General features: G+C 37.8%; 1 protein-coding gene across 1 annotated transcript; it reads right to left on the reverse strand.

The window, feature by feature from the left end:
• Positions 1 to 1,614: 1,614 nt before the first annotated feature.
• On the reverse strand, positions 1,615 to 16,178 carry prom2 (prominin 2). The gene is made up of 25 exons (XM_028006744.1): positions 16,029 to 16,178; positions 15,885 to 15,919; positions 14,771 to 15,118; positions 13,629 to 13,693; positions 11,901 to 12,106; positions 11,619 to 11,739; positions 11,043 to 11,106; positions 10,870 to 10,959; positions 8,140 to 8,336; positions 7,413 to 7,487; positions 7,075 to 7,138; positions 6,837 to 6,993; positions 6,593 to 6,745; positions 6,380 to 6,503; positions 5,550 to 5,638; positions 5,015 to 5,099; positions 4,778 to 4,918; positions 4,630 to 4,698; positions 4,446 to 4,535; positions 4,287 to 4,340; positions 4,100 to 4,180; positions 2,923 to 2,991; positions 2,738 to 2,827; positions 2,539 to 2,651; positions 1,615 to 2,462 (listed from the first exon to the last, which is right to left on the reverse strand). The coding sequence occupies exons 3-25, from the start codon at positions 15,021 to 15,023 to the stop codon at positions 2,411 to 2,413; spliced, it is 2,502 nt and encodes an 833-aa protein (XP_027862545.1). The 5' UTR covers positions 15,024 to 15,118; positions 15,885 to 15,919; positions 16,029 to 16,178; the 3' UTR covers positions 1,615 to 2,410.
• Between the last annotated feature and the right edge of the window lie 4,777 nt (positions 16,179 to 20,955).

Raw genomic sequence — 20,955 nt, forward strand, 5'->3', positions numbered from 1 at the left:
GGGAGGGGAGTGATGATGAATTTTAAGCAACTTAGCTGATTCAGACCACAGATTTGATAGACACGATTCCGCTCCTGCTTTGTTTTTTACCATCATGGATCATTGGCTCCAAATTGAGTTTGAGCTCTTCCTCCGAAGGTCGTTATTGCATTTCCACGTTGATCGGCAGAGCATTACTTATGCAAACAAGTTTTGGACAGCAATGACAAATGTGTTGTTGAAAACAGATTGCTTTAGAGGGCGACAGCTCTATTAAAGGGCAACGTTATGTGCATACTGCTGCAACTTTGGAAACTGTTTTGGTTTGACAACAATTAGTACAGACAATGCTGAGAGTTCAAACTGGCATGGTTAAAATTGATTTTTTTTACTGACTTTGGTGTTAATTTCTCTAAATTTAAGGACTAAAACATTTATTTACATAAATATCAAATCCTTTTTGTTATGAGTCAAGCAAATAACTTCAGGTTTATCCTTTTTTTAATCACAGAGATTGTGAATGTGGATTAAACATGGCAGAGGTTCACCCATTTTCAAGAAATAAACTTGTCTAGTTAAAATCTAGACAAGAAAATCTACATAGAACTGCAAATATTTGTTCTTTTTTTTTTACATCTTGTCACTTTACATCTACAGACTTCAATGAAATCCTAGGAAAGTAATCTATTAACAATAGAAAAAGCAAATATAAATGTGCATCTATTATTCTGTTTCCAATAACTTTGCACATCTTTAAACTGATTGTCAATTTTTCTTTGTAATTTGGATCAGGCTCAGTAAGACTCATTAGAGGGCGTCTGTAACTATCAATTTTTAGGTCTTATCAATTTACATCTGGACTTTGGCTAGGCCATTCTGGTATGTAAATATGCTTTGACCTAAACCCTTCTGTTACGGTTCTGGTTGTATGTTCAGGGTCATTTTGCAAACAGTGTTTGGAAAGTTTCATTTTAGCCTCAGTTCTCCAGAACACCTTCTTCTATGTTTGTAGGAGTAACTTAGGGTAAAGGCATTTTTTTTCTTTCTCAGCTTTTATCACAAAAACAAAATCCCCAGCAACACTAAAGAAAACAGAGTGCTATCAGAATGCAAAAGGTGACCTGAAGCTGTGAGTCTATAGCCCTGATTTTGAAGTCATGGCTTCTGATTTTATGAGTGTCACTTTTCTAAATTACAGCAGCAACCAGCAGCTTTATTATGGGCCATTTCCTTGTCATATTGGTGCATGATGTGTAGATACGGTTGATTGTGAAACATAAAAAAACCAAAAGTTTAGAACAGAAAGGAAACAACATATTTACCTTCTTGCATGGCTGTTCTAGTAAGAGAGCTGTGCATGGTAGATGTCACAGTGGAAAGGCAGAACATCTGTTTTCTGTAACAAGTCATGTTTAGTCAAAATGAAAGAATATTTGTCAGATTTTTGTTGTTGTAGCACACTAATGCAAAGATTATTCACTCTTCTCAATATAGAAGGGGGATAAAAGTTTATGTGCCTTGCAGAAATGACCTCTAGCCATTTGCGCCATGAAAAAACTTTTCTGTTTTTTGATCAAGATAGAAACCACCATAATAGAATTGCACAGAATATGATGCACAAAAGACTCACTAAACTCTTGATTAGTGTTTTTTATTTGTTCACTGTATGGAAAATAGCTGACAGAAATGTTTCAACCCTTTGTAAAAATCACAAACAATCAAATGGTGTAAAGTGCTGCATAACAAAAGAACAGAATCAACTCTGCAGAAAAAAGTAGAACAAAAATCAACACCAATCAAACATAACATTATTCAAAAGAAATGACTACTCAAGATTAAAAAAAGGTAATGGCATTGTAAAGTAAGCAAATAGCAGCAATGATATGGTTAAAACTATTTGCAAGTCAATTAAGTACATCGAACCCAGAAAACATTTGTTCCCAACATTAGTGCAAATGAAAATAGAAATGCAGTCAAAAATAAAATGTGTTTCCCATTGTCAACAAGCTGCTAAACCACAAATAATGTCAAAACATTGAACTTTGCGTCAACATATATACATATGCAATCAACTAGAAACAAGAAATATGCCTGATGAGGCTAATTTCAGCCAAGAAATGTTAAAAATCCTTTGAGATTCTCGTATATCATCAGAATCCCTCTAGATGGATTTAAAAGGGGAACATGGGCTGTATGAAATGTACCATACACACTGTGGTCAAGTTTCCCTCTACACTCTATAGTAAAAACCAAAATTTACAAAATATTCAAGTAGGTATGTTAGTTTTAACTGTATTTTTTTTTCAGTTGTTTTACCCAAGTGACAATGTGCCACATCTGTGCTGTGGTGTCCCATGTGCTTTGATTTTCTCAAACACAACATTTGTGCCTGCAGACCTTTAAATCTGCCCCATGCACACGCCGTCCCATGTCAGGTGACTTTCATCTGAGCCCGAGGGATGTGGTTCATAACGATGTGATTTCTGAAGACAGAGAAATGAACAGCAAAGTCAGCCGTATTCAGTCACATGAATCACCTACACATTTTTCGCTACTTACTCAAAAACATCAGAGTAGCTCATCCTCCTGTAGTACTTTGCTAGCTTCATGGAAAATATAATGCTGGGAATGAAGAACATCAGGCACCAGCCCAGACTGAACCAGAACGCATTCTAAAAAAAAAACATTTAAGAAACTAGAAAATAACAAGTAGTCTCAAGAATAAAAAATAAATTAGGAAGAAGTTTGTTCTCCTCACCAAAGACTCCACTATGTTAACACAAAGGACAGTCTCAAAGGAGTCTACGACCCTGGCAACAGGCCTGCAGCGGCCGACCTGCTGGGTGATCTGCGGGAAATTGAACGCGGCTCAAAAAACACTTGACAAACACAATGCATTCATTTCTAAGATTGCAGATAAAAGATTTGAAGTGTTTCTTTTACCGTAGTCTTGGCCCAGTCAGCATAAGCAGTGAAGTAATCCAGCTGGCAGTTTAAAAACCTCCTACTTTCCTAGGATTCGGGGGGGAAAAAATTGGTTAGACTCCATAAAATTTAGCTGTCCAAAATACGGAAATAACATAAATTCTAATAAAAATCTGTGAGATGGCCCATTTTTTTCAGCGACAGCACTGATTTGACTTTTGTTAAGAAATGAAAAGTATCTTTGGCATTAAATATGACAAATTCAACATGAAGCTCTTCATTTAAAAGTAGAAAAAAATATATTTTAGTAGTAATTTGAAGCGCTACACAAAAGCTGTTTAAAGGGTGGATCATTAACAATAAACAAAAGGCAAAGGTTTCAATAAATGTTAATCTGTTCTTAGATTGATCCAGATTTAGTTCCACTTTAGGTCTGAGATTGATTTGAACTATATTACACTTCTGGACATTTATATCACCATCATATATGATGGCATATTAATTACACAGCATTTAGTAAATAACTGTGTTTCTGTGCATAACATATGCAATTTGATCTCCAGCTTAGCCAGTCAAATGCAGTTTTAGACACGTTGAAAGATCCTGAGGCATGATCATGTCCAAAAATGTAAACATGTATAAATAATTGTTGCAGTGATGACTCCATAATGATGTCACTCACCACAGAATGCTAGTAGAGTCTATGCCAGACCAGGTGGACCAATTTTCTCATTAATTTATCAAAAAGGTATTTGACCACTTGAGGTCACTAACAGACTGTATTTTGAGCATTTAACTTTCAGCCCGAGATGGTCAGTCAATCATTAGGTGTGGTAAAAGAAAAAAGAAGATGGTCACTTGAAAGCAAAAAGTATCTCATCCATCCTGATTTTACTGTAACTATGCAAAAGACGCTTCTAAATTTTGAAGTGCTCAAATTTATACTGATAGGAATAAAATCTACATAAATAGTTCTTTGCTACAACATAAGTGGATAACTCAAGATGAATTCAGCAGCACACCAAATGGTCTGTGGATATGGAACCAACAAACACTGTTTCCACTACACACACCCATAATAAGTAATCCATGGCCCTCCCACCCTCCTCTTCCCCACTCACTAAATGACCTCAGGCATTAACAGACCACATGGAGCACATTTCTTCAAACTCATGCGTCTCGTGGCTCTACTCACGGTCTTTACAATCTGTGTCGTATTTGTGTTGAGAAAGTCTTGTGCTGCTTGAGTTTTCCTCAGCACCTCCCCCACTGTTCCCTGAAAGGGCCGGAGAGAACCGAATGAAACCAAGAATGAAGCGCACAGGAGAATTAATGAATGATTTCTGCTTTCTGCAGCTCAAGGTGTTGGTCAATGCACTCACGTTGATTTTTCCTGAAGTGGACTGAAGATTCCTGATGGATGATTTCAGGTTTATCTGTGGCGCAGAAAGCAGTGGTCGTCTCGTTAATGCAAACAAAATGCCCATGAGTGGGTGCCGGAATGCACACAGGTATCATCAGAGACGAACCCCAGCACTCACCACTTGAGGAAAGATGGTCGTCTCTATGTTGGCTTGAATTAGCCTCAGTTTCAAAGCTTCACTTTGAAGTTCAGTTTTAATGGCGGGCGGCTAGAAATGGACAGAAAGTTAGAATAAACATTAAAAACGCAAGAAACAAAATTGTTCTTTCAATATAAATTAGTCTTAATGTGACGAGACTCACTTGTAGATCACTCAAGTTAAAAACCTTTTCTGCTGTTTCATTCAAATTGATGTTTAAAATGTTATCCATCTGTAAGAGAAAGTAAAGGATCACCGGTTAAACAGAAATAAATATAATAGCAATAACTCTACATGGGAATAAGCTGTACCTGCTGTGTGATAGCTGTACTGTTGAAATTAGCTTTGGAAGAGGTGTTTACAAGTCTCTTTATCAATTCAGGGCTCAGGATATTGACTGAAGACAGAGTGATATTTGTATTCTCAAACTCCTTGTTGATCTGGGCTGTGTACTGTGAGCATGAGATCATTAGAGAAGATATTTAATACACGCAATTAAAAGGGCAAAAAATATATGCTTAAAACGAGATAGCGTCAACAAAACTCACTTTAGACACATTGAGTACGTTTCCAAGATTTATAAGTTCATACAAGTGAAGCGTCGTCCACAAAGGATCGTTTTTCTTACAGTCTCTGGAAAGGCAGACATCAAGTATAAGTTTCTCACATACATATTGTCTTGACAAATTAAAGGCCAATCCCTGATACAACAGGTTTAGTCACTCAAGCCAAACAAGTAGATACAAATTTATTCCTGTGATCAGTAGTGGTTAATCTGATCTTACTCTAATACCAAAATGCAAATAAAGCTATAAATTGTTTTATAAATCACAAATTTTACTTTGAAGTTATTTTACATTTTGAGACGGTCAAATGGTGTTTAGGTTATTTAAAGAACAGTGAAATAGCCCTTTAATTCAGCACCAAATAGCAATCTATGAATCAGACACCTGCCTTCTGCATCATCGGCCAGCTGTATCACATTGACTATTCACGCTATTATTATTAAACACTGATACATAAACCGTGCATGAATGGTTTATGTAACAGTGTTTGCATTAGAGTTGAAGTGGTGATGCATACCTGTAGACATGGGAGAGGTTGATTTTGCTCTTGAGTCCCAAAGCCGAGCCTAATTCGAAGTTCGGGATTAAACCTGGAGTATCAATGAACTGTAAGCAGGAAAGACAGTGACTCAGGAATCTTTTAATTTCGGTGGACCACGTTTAAACAATATTCCTAAAAAGAATTGATGTACTTTACAATTATAGACAAAAAATTATTTACCCCAACAGATAAAATATTGCGAGAATTTATTATATACTGCCTAGCTGATCTCAGTCTGGCCATCAGGAATTAATTTAATGCATCTCTGATATTCCTTAAAAGCCTGCATAAATGATTTCAAACATAAATTTGAAATTATTTGGTTGTATTTTTTTGGAATAGTGTTATGTAAAGAAACTGTATTCCTACAAATCATTTCAAATGTATAGTATAATAGGATATAGCAATAGAAATGTAGTTTGGACCACTTTGCTATCACAGTGTTTTGTGGGCATATGAAAAAAAGAAAAAAAAAATCTAGAATCATAAAAATGATCCAATAAGAGATGCAGCTATTCAAGGAGATTCACAACTGGGACCCAACCTTTTAATGTAGACTACTTTGAGTTGGTTTTTCACAAGAAATTCCAGGAAAATACACTGGCAATGGTTCTAACATGAAAAAAACGTGAAAAAGCCTAAGGGGCATGGATACTTTGCAAAGCACAAGATAAAACATTTATATCTAGAGCTACTGTACATAAAAGATTTTGTGTCATCAATAGTTATGTTTTTGTTTTGCATTCAGATTTGATCTTTAGGGATTGTAAAGCATTTCAAATGTATATATTTGTGTATATTTCTACCTGCAGCAGCTGGCCATCGTTCCATGGTCGACAAATCAGTGTGTACATGTTTCCACCCACTAAGAAGAGCACCAGCACCAATATCATGAGCAGCCAGGAAAACAGAAAGCTGAACCCTGCGCTCCTGTAATTAAATCCAAGTTTAATTCTTTAAAAACACTCCCAGGGGGGTAGACAGTGGGGTGGTTTTCAGCTAGCGCAAGCGTCACTCACATCATGAGAAAGATGCCTCCACAGTTTGAGGCGCTAGAGCGGTTGGTGGGGTCTACTTTAGGAGAGAGACCCAGAGGGCCTACAATCAGACCCAGGATGTTACAGGCCACTACCAGGAAGATCACACAGCACAGAGCCAGACCCACACTCCATCTAACCAAAGAAATGTTACAGTAATTAGGAAAGTTTTGCTTTGTTTTGTTTTTTAATTTATTGCATACATTTGCACTTCCATAGTTTATACCTTATATCCTCTGCTTGTCTCACTCCAGTTGAGTACATGTCAATGTCACTCTGGAGCTGGTTTAAAGTCTTGGACGCATTATCCAAAGCTGAAAGGTGGAGATCCTGGGAAATCTGCAAAACCTGTTTTTTTATGCTGCTCAGCTGCTCTTTGCTGCCTAAAAATACAAAGGCAAAAAAAAAAATCAGTAGTAATTACGCAGCTTATATTTGTGGAGACAATTGTAGTATTCACTCACTTTTAACTAAATCCTTAGTTTCACTGGTCACCTTCTCAGGAATGGTGTCGAAAAACTTCTCCGCCTGTAAAATTATAAAAGGTTTTCTACAAATAGCTCTGATGCGTCTACGACAGAAGACAGTATCTGTGTCATTTTCTTTTACTGGAAAAGGAAATGATGCTGACTGTTGTATAATAATAATACTGTTTACACTGACAAACATATTTACACAAAAAAAAGAAAACAAAACAAACCAGCTCTTTGTGGCACAGAAAGCATGCATAAAAACATCATAATTTTTTTCAGCATTGTTTTCAGACCATTAATGCTTTTATTTGATTACAGTTCCCACTGACCTCACTTATTTCAGACTGGATATCAGCTTTAATGACTTCATCCACTGCAGATCGAAACTCATGCAGGCTGGGAGCCTTTGAAAAACACAAAACACACACACACAAGCAAGTTCTGCTGAAGAGTTTCCAACATGTTGTAACTTAAAGCAACAGAGGAGGGCAGTAGAGTGCAAAAAAACCCCATCTAATTGAAGTTACCAAGAAACGGCCAGGTCAATCAACTAATGATTTTCAAAGTGTACTATCAATTTTGTCCATGTTCATTTTCTTCTCAAAATAAAATATATCTTAAACTTAAATAAATCAACCTAACACTTATGATCAAAGATGACATAAATTGAGCATTTTAGGAGGTGGGAAAAGAGTGGAGGAGGAGAAATTCATCATTCAGACAAATCCAAAGAAAGATTTGTCATTCTGGTCAGAGTCTCAGCCTGCGTCAAACATAGTGACTGCAGAAATCATTTCTCCTGTTTATTCATGACAATATGCTTAGGGACAGAATCGGAGTATTATGTAAACTGATTGCTCAGTTTACATAATACTCCGACTCATCTCTTCCATAAAACACTTCAGCTAACAGAACTGGATGTTCAGCACCTTATGTGTCCTTGTCATGCAGGCAGGCATTCTGGGAACCCAGAACTCATCCATTCAACAGGAAAATAAATAAATCAAATAAGAATGATTCATGTTATATTTTAGACTACAGAAAACCAGCACTTACAGAAATGGTGATGTTTAGCGTTAGTTTGTCCATGTCTGCTGTTAGGATGTGACATTCTTTGCATTCTGGCTTGGACAGCGTCTGTTTAATCTGATCTCTGACAACGCTGATGTTGGCCTGAGTACGGTCTATGCTGGACTGCAGTTGGGCTAATGATGAGTTCAACTGGTCAAGTTGGTTGCTGGTGTTCAAACTTTCTGCTCATTCAAACAAACAAACAAAAAAACACACAAAAATAAGCCACTAATCAGTGATCATTTGAAACACTCATTACAGACATTTGTGTTTTTAACAGGTTTTGATCTAGAAACTAATTTTCACTAATAGTAGTAACTTCTATTAAGGGTTTTCTACATAAGGTGTCATAGTGGAAAACAAATAACTACAAAACACTTCGCAGTTAGGTGGCACTCTTGGTAAAGACTTGTAAAAGCAATAAAATACATGAGCTCTGGAGATTGTTTTTAACTCCCTCGGCTTTTGTTGTATATACTTCTTCAGCAGCAATTCCCATTCCCATATTGTAGCCATACATTACTATTTAGTCCCTTCCTACATCTACTTTTTACCCATTTACTTACACCATTGGGTGTCCCTTTTTTCTTGTTTGTGGGCATTTTTATGAATTATGAGGATAAATAGCCGCAAAATGTTCAAGTTTCATGTATAATTTACTGTAATACTGCATTATTTTCTGAAGACTTGGTGTTTGAATATTTTGTTCATTTTGGTTTTGATCCATGTTTGGGTCAGCTGACCGACCGCTGATCAAACTGTACTCTTAGCAGGTATGAAGTGATGTACGGTAGGCAAGGGACATCCTGTTGTCATCCTGAAAAAAGCTGCATAGAAAAAAACTGAAACTGCAAAAGTACAAAACGGTGAAGAGGAAAAATGACCAGCACCACTTCCAACACATCTTCCTTAATGTGTGTGGAAACTTTCTCTATTTTTGTTCCCAATGTAGATATGGGCAGGTTTAGGCACTTGAAGTCACTTCAAAACTTGTTATGATCAGCTTGCATCTGCCCTTGGTAATGGTATGTTCTCTTGTTTTTCCTACGTTGAAAAGTCGCTTTTTCTTTTTTGGTTTCATGGGCATTTAATGTCATATTTATGCTTAAGGGAACCACGGAGTCAAGAAATACTAAAGTAATTCTCCTAGGTATTCAGATTAACTTAAAACATTAAATCTAAGTTGGAAAAAAAAAGACATTTTCTTTCCCACGGTCAATAAATGTACTCAAACTATAAGTTGGATTTTTTGGGTGTGTGAGATTAAGCTTCTGCAACAAAAATGAATTTACCCTCAGCCTTCATGCACATTTACCAGAGCTGTCAATAAAGAGCATCAAGTACATTTTGTTTGGAAAGGCATTTTTAAGCTTATTGTAGAAAAGTGACAAACTTTCCAATTAGTTGTGTAAATGGCTTAAACTTGTAAATAAACTGTACTTGCAGAGTGTGAAGGAAAAATTTAGTAACAATGTTTAAATAAATTCGAATGTACACTTTATGATGTTTTTATTAAAGGTTTGCACTCAGTTGCAGGTCAACAGGACATATGCTCTTCTGACCCTCCTCAAATAAGTGAAGACCAGGGTGTTCAGCAGTTAGAAATGTGAGACATGCCTAAGGTGATAAGCCAAGTTTGTAGAAGTTCAGTTACTAGTATCTGTTTAGCCATCAGCAGAGAGGCCTTTTTGGAGAAAAGCCTAAAGTTGAGCTGTGAATGTGTATGCAACCCTGCTCGACTGAAACTTACAGATAAGTAACGTATAGATTTTTACCTGACACTTGAGCCAGGGGGTGTGGCTACGTAATGTGTGATGTATCCTATGTAAATGAGGGGACGTTCAGCCCCAAGTCAGAACTCATCCGATTCTCACTGAGATGTGAGCTTTGTATGTTTTCTCCATTTGCAAATGTTAATTAAAGCTGTGTTTGTTCTCTTTTATAGCTGAAGTTTGGTCTCGAATTTTGTGCAACTTAACAAGAGTGCTTTATCAAGGGTAATAATAACTACAATAACAATTTCTGTGAGAACTTCTACAATTACATTTTACAGTTTTACACCTGAGGATAAAACCTGATAAAAAAAAATGCCTACACAAAGGAATGCTTGCATATCAGGTTTCTATTTCTTATAAACTGTAAAGCAGACTAAGTCACTAAGGAGGCAGAAGAGTGGACGCCTTAGCTTCCAGCCATAGAAGATGCAAATATGTAATATTACTTCCACTTTAATGTGTAAAGACACATTAATGTGTAACCATTTTACACATTAAAGTGGTAAAGTGGTTACACTCAAAGTCCTTCCCAAAGTCCTCGTTGGGAAGCTCTTCTTCCCAAGGAGCCCAAACATTCAATGTTTTAGGAATCAGAAGCAGCACAATGAGATCGAGTATACTCTGCACTGAAATCGGCCCTTTGTCAAACTAAAACAAAACAACTACTCTAAGCAAAGGCTCAGTCAGGAGCCTTCTTAACTACTCGGTTTATAGGTCAGTGGGAGCAGCTGACTTGTCTGTACTTGGCTCTGTATTATGTAATTTTTTATTCCTAAAACTAGTGATTAAAACATCTAATCAAAAAAGTAAAATGCACAGCATGTACAAAGAACATGTTAACTCCATTCAGAGCAGGAAGCAGAGATGTTCATTTGCAAATATGAGCGAACGCATTTCCATGCTCTCATGGCCCAGACCTGGTCAGGCGTGGAAATCATACCATTGTGTAGACGTTTAACCGACTGCAGAGCTGGGTCAAGAGTTCCTCTAAAGCGCTGCTGGATTTTCTCCCCCAACTGACGTCCAATGTCTGCAACACCCAAACAACTCAGTTTGTGACAGGTGAGGCACAGTGGTTCCTCTGTTTTAGCAGTTTTACTTCCCTGTTCTTACCATCTAAGTTCCTGGTAACCTCCTGCACAGTTCTGTAGCTTTCATTCACCACATTTTCCACTTGCTGAAGTCAAACAATGGAAAATTAAACAGATGAAGTGGGTACATATGGGTTAAACAATAATATTATATTAATATAATTTAAATCACATGAAGTTATAGTATCTCTAAGCCAGGTACCACCCCATTCTCTTTACATGACCATACTGACACTGCAAAATAAAGAACTGGATCTAAGTCAGTTGACAGATGTAAGAATTTTTTTAATTTAATCTACATTGCCTTGCAGTTGATCAATCGTGCTATTCAATCTATTTCAGTGGGATTTCATGTGGTAGAGGCATAATTTTGATGTGAAAGAAATACAATACATAAAATTTTAGAATTTCTTTCGATTAAAAATCTGAAAAGTGTGGTGTGCATATTAATGGTAGCACTTCCATTTGGGAATTTTTTTGACTAAGCAAAAGCTATATTTCTCATGGTTTAAAAGCAGTTTGAATAAAAAAGATAAAATGATAACGACTGCCAAACTGCCAGTTATCAACACTTTGACCTGTGTATATTTTCACTTACTTGTGGCACAGACACCAGGAAGGTGTGCATGTCACCTATTGCATTGTTGAGCTCCGACGGACTCTGGTTCACACTCTTTTTAAGATCGTCGTTGCTTCTGAACAGGCAAATGTTACCAGCACTGCAATAAGAAACAGAGAAAGAACAAAAGCAGATAAATTTGCTTAATGAATAGACAGTTTACCCAAGAGATGCAGACATGCAGTGAGCTGCAAACATTTGAATGAACTTCTCATTATATCTCTTGAAAACACACACGCACACACACACGTGCATACTCACAAGATAATGATTGTAATTGCAAATAGGCTGAAGTAGAGAGTTCTTCTGAGACTGTTGATGGAGGATGTCTGCTTCTGGTACATCTTCCCCCCACAGTTGCCACAGCAGCGACAGCAAGCCACGGAGAAACCAATTATGGGCATCAGGACGATGTACAAGATGCCAATGGCGATACACACTAGGAAACCCACTTCATACGTGAGGATCTGAATGCAAAAGCACACGTGATAATTAGATCCTTGTGGCCTCATATGATGTCAGATCCCAGTGAGACATCAACAAACAAGTTCTCTCTTTAATGTTTTGACATATTACAACCATGAGGATGGCAGTCTTAGCAGTTTTCAGAACATTCAGGCTTTTTTCCAATGTTCAACAGTCAGATTCTTAGATCAACAATCCAATAAACATTGAACACATGAAGAAAGAAACTGGAAAAGACATAAAATCTAAGGAACTAGCTGAAATCTGTCAGTAATTAGAAAATAATCCTTACCCCATTCAGAACAAATTAAAGTTAGATGGCTTGGTTCTAACTGATGGCCTAGAAACAGTGATATTTCATGTCCAATGCATTTTGCTAGAAGTGTGTGGTGGTGAATAAAAGCAGTTAACTTTTGCAACATTTCATGACTGTATTGCTTATGAAAGTCGTTTGAAATGTCCAAGTGCTTTAGTAAGCAATGTTGAGGCCATAATCTGGAAGTGGAAATAATTTAATGCAACTCTTGCAACCAGTCATGGCCGGGTTCTCCTCACTAGTTTTAAACTACAAAGCCAACGACTCCTAACAGAGAGCTCAGAAAGATCTGGAATTAGCAGGTAAAATTTTTTCACGTCAACAGCAACTTAGGCACTCAATTACTATCTGCCATCGACTGTGTAAAAACCCACTGCTTTAGACTCAACTGCTGAAGAAAAAGCAGAATTGAAGTCTGCTTTATTGAAAAGCTCTGCAGGAATTACATGCTTTGTTAGAGAACATAATCTGATAAAATTAGACCAAAATTGAACTCTCTGTATCAATGCAGACTCCATGTTCGGACCAGGAATGTTTTTGCACATCACTCTAAAAACACCATGCCGAAAACAGTGAAGTCTGGAGCCCAGAACACTGTGGTGTGAAAATTTCATTTCTATAGTGGATTTTTCACCAAGACAATCCTAGATACACAGAAAATGAAACCCTGGAGAAGACGTTCTGGAATGCCCTAGTCAATCACCTCACTTGAATACAATTGAAAATCTATGAAAAGAGCTAAAGTTCAGAGGGCAGAGCCAAAACTCCTGGAACCTTCAAGATTTCAAGACATTTGGAGCAAAAGCGGGGGTCTAAGTTCCACTTAAACAGCTTAGCTCACGAGTTCACAAAAAAGGCTTTTTTACTTACTACTTATTACTACTAGAGTTTTCAATACATATTCCCTGTGCCAGTCTACTTCATAACTTAGTTATGAAGTAGACATAACTAATTATGAAGTCTACTTCATAACTTAGTTATGAAGTATAACTTAGTTATGAAGTAGACTTGTTTTGATTTCAACACACGTGGGCATTATTTGGGTCTTTACCAGCAACTGCTGTGAATTTCATGCCAATAGCCTCATTGGCATGAAATGAGGTTATGAAAATCTATTTCTCATTTGAAATATATTTCATTAGAAAAAGGTTGACATGTTAGATACTTATTTTCCCAATTGTGTATATTTCAGATTCAAGCACACTTACTTCAGTCATCAGCCCTTTGTTTGACTGCACCTGCTGAGGATCCTTGATTATTTCCAGAAATAAGCCTGGGAAGAAATGTGAGACAAAGTTGCTATGTGTTTCTGAAATTTAAGAATAAATGTGAGGCCTTTTCAAAGAAAGCTGATTTGATGTGTCATGCTTCCTGCCTCTCTACTCTGGTCAGCCCTGTATAAAAATCCTGGCCACAGGGACAGTATGTCCTGTCCTTTACAAAACATCTTAAAATTTTCACATTGTACGGTGGAAATCTGACACCGACATCTTGTGGTTACTAGGAGACGGGTCGGCCTTCAGTGGGAGATAACACAATACAAAGCCAGTCATTAATGTTACCGCTAAACCCTGGTATTGTGGATTTAGTTCACAACAAAAGCCGGTGCTGGTAACTGAGAAGAAACGCTCAGGTACTGATCAAACGAGCTTTTATGTTTCATTTACCATCTGTGTGACATCAGAAAGCAGCATGCTATAAATATAATCCCCTATTCTTCTACTTACACGCATTTATACATTTCTAGCCTGCGGTGCAGGGGATTGTGATCAAAGTGAGGCATATACGAACTTGAAAAAGTCAGGAAATAATTAGCTTTTTGTCACAGACAGATGAAAGGCGGTGTTCTGTTACGCATTTGTTTAACTGGTATGGTTTTGGGTTTTCTAAACATCAAGTGGCTTTTTCTTAAATAGTACTCGATACATCAATAGCAATTGGGTCAACTATGAGCTTGTATTGTCAGACTGGTTTTTGACTCTTATCTGAAATCAATATAAAGTTGGAAGGATGAGTGGAACAGAGACTGCTTTATAGGGCAACTTCAATAAATGTTAAGGGCCTTAAAGAATCAAGGAAACAAAAGATCTAAAGTTAAGACTGCACACAAAAGTTAATGATTGACTGGCCAAATTTCGAGAAGTCCCATTTACTCACTGGTTAACTACCTCTGTGATGTTTATTTGTGGAGATTGATGCGTTGCCCCAGCTCCTCACCCCATAGGTAAAGTTTGCCCAAGCAAGTGGAAACCACATTATTTTATTGTGGCTAGTCCATAAGCTAGCAACAGGACATCAATATGTCTCCTAAGTAAACTGTTAGATGGAGGAACAAGAAGACAACACTTACGTTCAGGAAAAGGGTGAGGCTGAACTGTGTAAAGAAAGGACTGGACAAATGGCACCAAAGACACCGCATCCACTTTGGTGTTTAATATGCTGTTGTACTTAGGTTGGGTGATGTTCTGAGTGACTTCGGCCTCTTGACAGCTGAGCTGTGCAGAAACGTCCTGGGCCGAGCTGCTCCGCAGCAGCAGCAGCAGCAACATCGTTCCTACTGCCCCGCTGCATGGCCATCTCCACATATTCTCACATAAGTGCATTTTCACAGGTTAAACCAGACTGAAAATGTTTATCGGAAGAAAAAGCCACAGTTTCAGAGTGATTAACTCATGGTGCGAGCACTACCTGAATGCACCTGGAAAAAAGAAGTACAGACTGAATACAACACTGAACTCAGAGAAGAAAATAACTCCATTTATTAGAGATTTAAAGAAATCACTGAAACCCACAGAGTGAGTCTCACAAACACAAAGAGATGATAAAACAATTTTCCTATAGTGACTGGGAAAATAAACAATGTTGTCTTTTACAACAAGAACCACAACAATGACATTTTGGAAACAGGAAGTAAATGTCTATTTAACTTCTAAAACAATGAAGTGTGGAAGATGTTGGCTTTTAAATGTTCCAAGAAATGTCAAGAAAATGACTGTAACCTAACAGACTTGTGTTCTAAGGGTAAACAGGGAGATAAGCTGCAGTTACCTGCATTAGCTTTGTTTATCCCAAACCATGCTTGTTCTACAAAGTTCTGAAGATTGTCAGAGCTTTTTAATAGAGCACACAATTGCTCTATTAACTCTTCAAACCCTGACACAGGGAATAATACGCAGAGATTTACATTTTTTTCTACATCTGAACAAAACAAAACCTATTTTTGTCTAACATTTGACACATAAGGTCCTATGGCTTCTCAAAAGATATATTCAAAACAACAAAATGACTTTCAGTACAGCCCAATCTTTAAGACAGTGATAACTTTGTTAATGATGTAGTGGTGGCTGAAAAACATGAATCAGAAAGGAAACTTTTATCATTTAGCAGTTAACTAAATACGCCAACAGTGAACAAAAAAAAAAATTAAGAGCTGTGATGAAAACAGAAAAATTAAATGTTCTTACCTGCTCACTGAGTACAAGTCATTAAGGCATGGCCACTACAGAAAAAAAGTAAGATCAAAGTGGTAAATTGGATAGATTTAAAGACAAGATACTGTGAGGAGTACAAAATAGTTACATTTTGTCATTTCCTTTCACCCAACTCACCTTCCTTAGTCAAACAGCAAAATTGTACTTATGTTCACCTGATCCAGAGCTATTCAGAGGGAGGAGTGGGAGAATTTCAGTGCATTAGAGGAAATCTGATACGGTCTGCTCTTGTTGGGAAGTTGTCTCTGTGCTGGAGTGCACAGCTCTGACACAGAGGGAGGGGACAGAACAGGGATTGGAGCAGAGAGAGAAAGGGAGGGTCCTAAAAACCAACACACAGAGAAAGAGAGGCAGGAATGGAAGAAGGAACATGTGGGGGACAGAGATGAAGAACATAATAGGCAAACTTTCCGAAATGGTTACCTGGATCCTGGATTAAGCGTGTGTGAAACGTTCTTTTAGATGACAAATATGTAAACACTGACCACACCTGATTCCAAACAAGGCCACTTATTTGTGTCCAGAGTTAATAAAATCCCATATTGTCACGTGATCATGCAAAGTAAGTCAACTGTGCAAGGGAAAAGCGGCCAAATAACACGGCACACAACTTGATATGTGTGGAGAAAGATATCTGAGGAAGATACACTGGGGATTGGGAGTTTTCTGAGATACACAATATCCAAAGCATGTCAAGGAATCCTGCAAGAACATTTCAGGGAATATTTGGGGGTTATTGGAAACAGCTGAGAAATGTTATCAGAAGTATCCAAATGGAAGCTTTTCAGCGCCACTTTTCAGTGAAGCATGTCAAAACAAGAACAAAGATGCCGGTCTGTCTGAACAACACCCCAGATTAAATAGTTTCAGGAAAGGAACTGATGGGACAGAACCTGCAGAGGCATTCCTTTATACTGATTATGCCTAATGTTAACAACTGTTGGCGTGGAGGTAGAGTTGGGCCTAGTAAACATTAAAAGGGGCAGAAAAAGTTTGCATAACTTTAAAGCAGTGGATGAATTGTCTGTCTGTTTCTGTTTTCTTTGATCAGGTGCACACCGGCTAATCACCTATAACTGGTTAACCTCAACCCAGTGTCGTCAATTACAAGCTGATCCTTTAATCTGTTCATCTAGAAGCTTTAGCACGTGAACACCACCACAACCAAAGTGTGCATTAAACAATCCAGTGTCTTCTGAAATAGCATCTCAGAGTCGGGCACATTTCACTGTTACAGTCGCAGTGAAATTTGTTGGCACATTGTGTAAAAAGAAAATAAAAATATGAGTACATTTATTCAGTGGAGGAAAAACATATGCAAGTCCTCCCTTTAAACATTAATCCTAATTTTCTCCTAAAGCTACATCCATTGCTGTAATGCTCTGTAGCTATGTTGCTCACAATGCAGAGATGACAGAATTAGGCTGGTTAGAAAAGGTGTTTGATTCACATTATTTTTAGAGGTGGGTAGAGTACCCCAAAATTTTACTTGGGTAAGAGTAATACTACTTCAACATATTTTTACTCAAGTAAAAGTAAAAAAAAAAAAAACGTAGCCATCCAAGGAATTAATCAGGTTAGAGTAAAAAGTATTTTTTTAAAAGGCTACTCAAGTAGCGTTTCATATCATAGCATCTTATTATTTACAAATTATCTAATCAGACAGTCAAAGATAAAGTTTAATGCCAATTGTGGTATTTTAGACTTAAATGAAAAAAGGAATAACATTATGGCCTGCTTTAGACAAGGTCCGACAGGGGCTAGAAGCCCTGTAGAAATGGCCCTGACCCACTTACTGTAGAGACAATACTAATATTTTTTTATGAAAGAAACCATAACTAATTGATTCCATCCATCCATCCATCCATCCATCTTCTTCCGCTTATCCGAGGTCGGGTCGCGGGGGTAGCAGCTTCAGAAGGGAGGCCCAGACTTCCCTCTCCCCAGCCACTTCTTCCAGCTCCTCCGGGGGAATCCCGAGGCGTTCCCAGGCCAGCCGAGAGACATAGTCCCTCCAGCGTGTCCTGGGTCTTCCCCGGGGCCTCCTCCCGGTGGGACGTGCCCGGAACACCTCACCAGGGAGGCGTCCTAATTGATTCCTTGGACCAATTTTATGTTTTGCCTTTGCAGTTAAACTTTAACAATGATTTCTTTTATACCAGGAAATAGTGCCAGTTTTGTTTCATGCTTTTATTATGGCCCCACCCAACAGCTTCCCGTTGTGTGGATAGTTGTGCTAATATGATGTAGCTGTACTAGTAAGCGTGAGGTCACGAGCTGGAATCCATTGGATTTCATTTTGGTTTTTTATGTTAGTCAGTCTCGAGTCAACTAGCGTCGAGTCGAGGTTTTCTACGCCCTTAATCGTTGATTATGTCAAATATATACATAGATTTAAATATAGAATTTATGCGTCCTTTTGATGCAGTTTCTTAAAAATAAAAAAAGGGCTCAGTGGGTAAAAGTTGCTATTTCACATAGTCTACTCATAATTTGCTTCAGGTAAACCTACCTGTAATGCTGGTGGTGTCTTAATTATTTCTGACCATATGGTTCCAGCCAGGGGCGCCGTACCACCTGGGAGGTTTACTGTGGAAACGATTTTGGGTCTTACTTCCGGCGCCCACCGGAAGTAGCAGTATTTCATTGTAATTTGTAGGGGGGGGGTTGCTAATCTATAATCATGATAGAAGTTACATCGTTATTGTACAATATTTAGTACAACTTGTTTACGGACATGCTGTCTGCTTTCAGAGAGCTGTTCAGTACAGAGGATCGTAATAGTGAGTTTAATCACGGGGAGCGACCGGAACACAGCGATAAGTTTTGTAAATGTGAGTTAGCATCGCTGATAGCAGCTCGTTTTCCTGAAGAGCTGGCAGTAACAAAGAAGAGAAAAGCAGAGACGCTGGGCCAGCAATACATTTCTATTAGGCAAAATACAATATCTGGGTTTATTTAGTCCATCAGAACCAGAACCTCGAGGTTCTCCGTTGCTGAGTGTCGCTGCAAATCAGCGGAGAAATGACCGCAGCTACTGCGCTGCAGACTGTAATACGGAGAATCGTCCCACTGGACTTGAACCGAACCGATTCACACATTAACCTGTTATAGAGAGAAACTTGCCACTGGAAAGTGTCGTAAGATGCTCTTGTGGAGCTCGGGTAAATGTGCTGCTGTTCGTGGCTGTACTCTAACAATGAGACCAAGTTTAATTAGTGGCAGTAGCACTTAGGACAATTCCAATGACCCCTGACCGACAGTCCCTATATATGTGGATGTTTCCTGTCTCTCTACTCTTTTTACACTTACACAACAAATACAATGTATTTATTACTCACAAAAATTCAAACAATTTTAATAAAATATTCCATTAGCACACTTAAGAGTGAGTGAATGAGGTTGACTGACAGCACTAAGGCCCTCCTCCTGGTTCTGATTGGTTGTTTTTCAGAAGATGTATTTCTTTAGACAGCAGTAGCAGTTCAGTGAGGAGGGGGATGAGATTCATCTTTTCACAGATTATCTGTTTCATGGCAAACTGTCACGACATGGTGACAGCTTTAGCAAATGTGGAAAAAAAAATTTTTGTTAAAGTTAGATTCTGTCGCTTGAACAAAATACAGCAACGTAGCATTTTTTGAGGAGTCACTGCTTATTAATTAATTAAGAGCTGACTTTAAATAATATTCAGTGTTAGATGTTGTTAATTTCTGTATGTGAAGAGAGGTAATTCTTTATTATGCAATGGTGTAAAATCCTTCACTGACAGTCTAAAAACAATAAAAGTGTAATCCTGGATTTGTAATTTCCTAGACTCAGTAACTGTGACTTTCTTTTAACTTCACCCACAGTGCCCAGCTTTAGTCAATAAGAATACTTGAGCAAATGCTGTAACCACCACTTCAGCCACTTGACCCAGATCAGAAAATAACTCTGGAGGAGCTCCAGCAATCCACAGCTCAGTTGGAAGAAGCTTTAAATATGTGTCAACTATTAATTACACTCTCCACAAATCTGGGATTCAGGAGAGCGTGGAAAGAGAAAAGCCACAAGGAGCCTCATTTACAGGTAGCCACAATTCATTCTCAGGTTCTGTATATGTTTTGGGGGTTTTAACTGGCTCTACACATCTGGTTGCAATAAATGGGTAATTAACAGACTTCTGCAGCACTGCGTGGCAGCTGAGGAAGTAATGCAATGCAATTCAGAGCGTCCCAAGGACCAGGATTGAAAACCAGTGATTTAGCAAATCCAGCAAACGTAGCAAAATGCACTCTGCTCAGGTGATAATAAAACATTTTGGCTGACATGTAGAAAATTTTGTATAGCGCTACAAACTCCACATCACCCTACAGTACACATTTCTCTTCCAATTTACAGCTTTGTGTTGCTCTGTCACAGGACTCTTTACTATCCAAACAGCTAAGTAAAACAAGTATAGACCCACAAATACTAAATAATCTTTTGAAAAAAAAAAACCTTGCTTGGATAAATGTCTACTATCCATTAAAAATTATCTGGTGAAATTTTTAATGAGCAACCGTTTTATTACTGTTTTCAATAAATATAATTATAGCTAACTTTTTTTGTATGGGTTGTAGATATTTGCAGTTTCCAACCATATAAGAAAAACAGATCTATGTAAAGATGACTGATGGTGTCATTCTATTGTAAAAATTAAATGGAAGACATATGAAAAATCTCAAAATATGGCTAACCTCTTCATCTGCTAATATATCTACTTTCAAAAGTTCAGGTGTTTCTTCCATCAATTTAGTCAAAGCTCATCCCACAACTTTCTCCGCCACTCCTCTGTGGGCTTTTATGGCTTCTTAGTACAGTATGTGACAAGATTGGTTTACTCACTATACTGTATAAGCAGTGGTGTCATAAATAACTTATTCTATTTCAAACGCTACGTTTCTTTAATCCTCTAAATTGTTTGTATTCTGTTAACTAAAACTTCCTTGGAAAACCAAAAAATAATAATTTCAGGAGTAGTACTTTTTTTTTTTCATTTTTCAAATGAGTACAACCGATA

The sequence above is a fragment of the Xiphophorus couchianus genome, chromosome 22 (genome assembly GCF_001444195.1).
Source record: "Xiphophorus couchianus chromosome 22, X_couchianus-1.0, whole genome shotgun sequence".
NCBI lineage: Eukaryota > Metazoa > Chordata > Actinopteri > Cyprinodontiformes > Poeciliidae > Xiphophorus > Xiphophorus couchianus.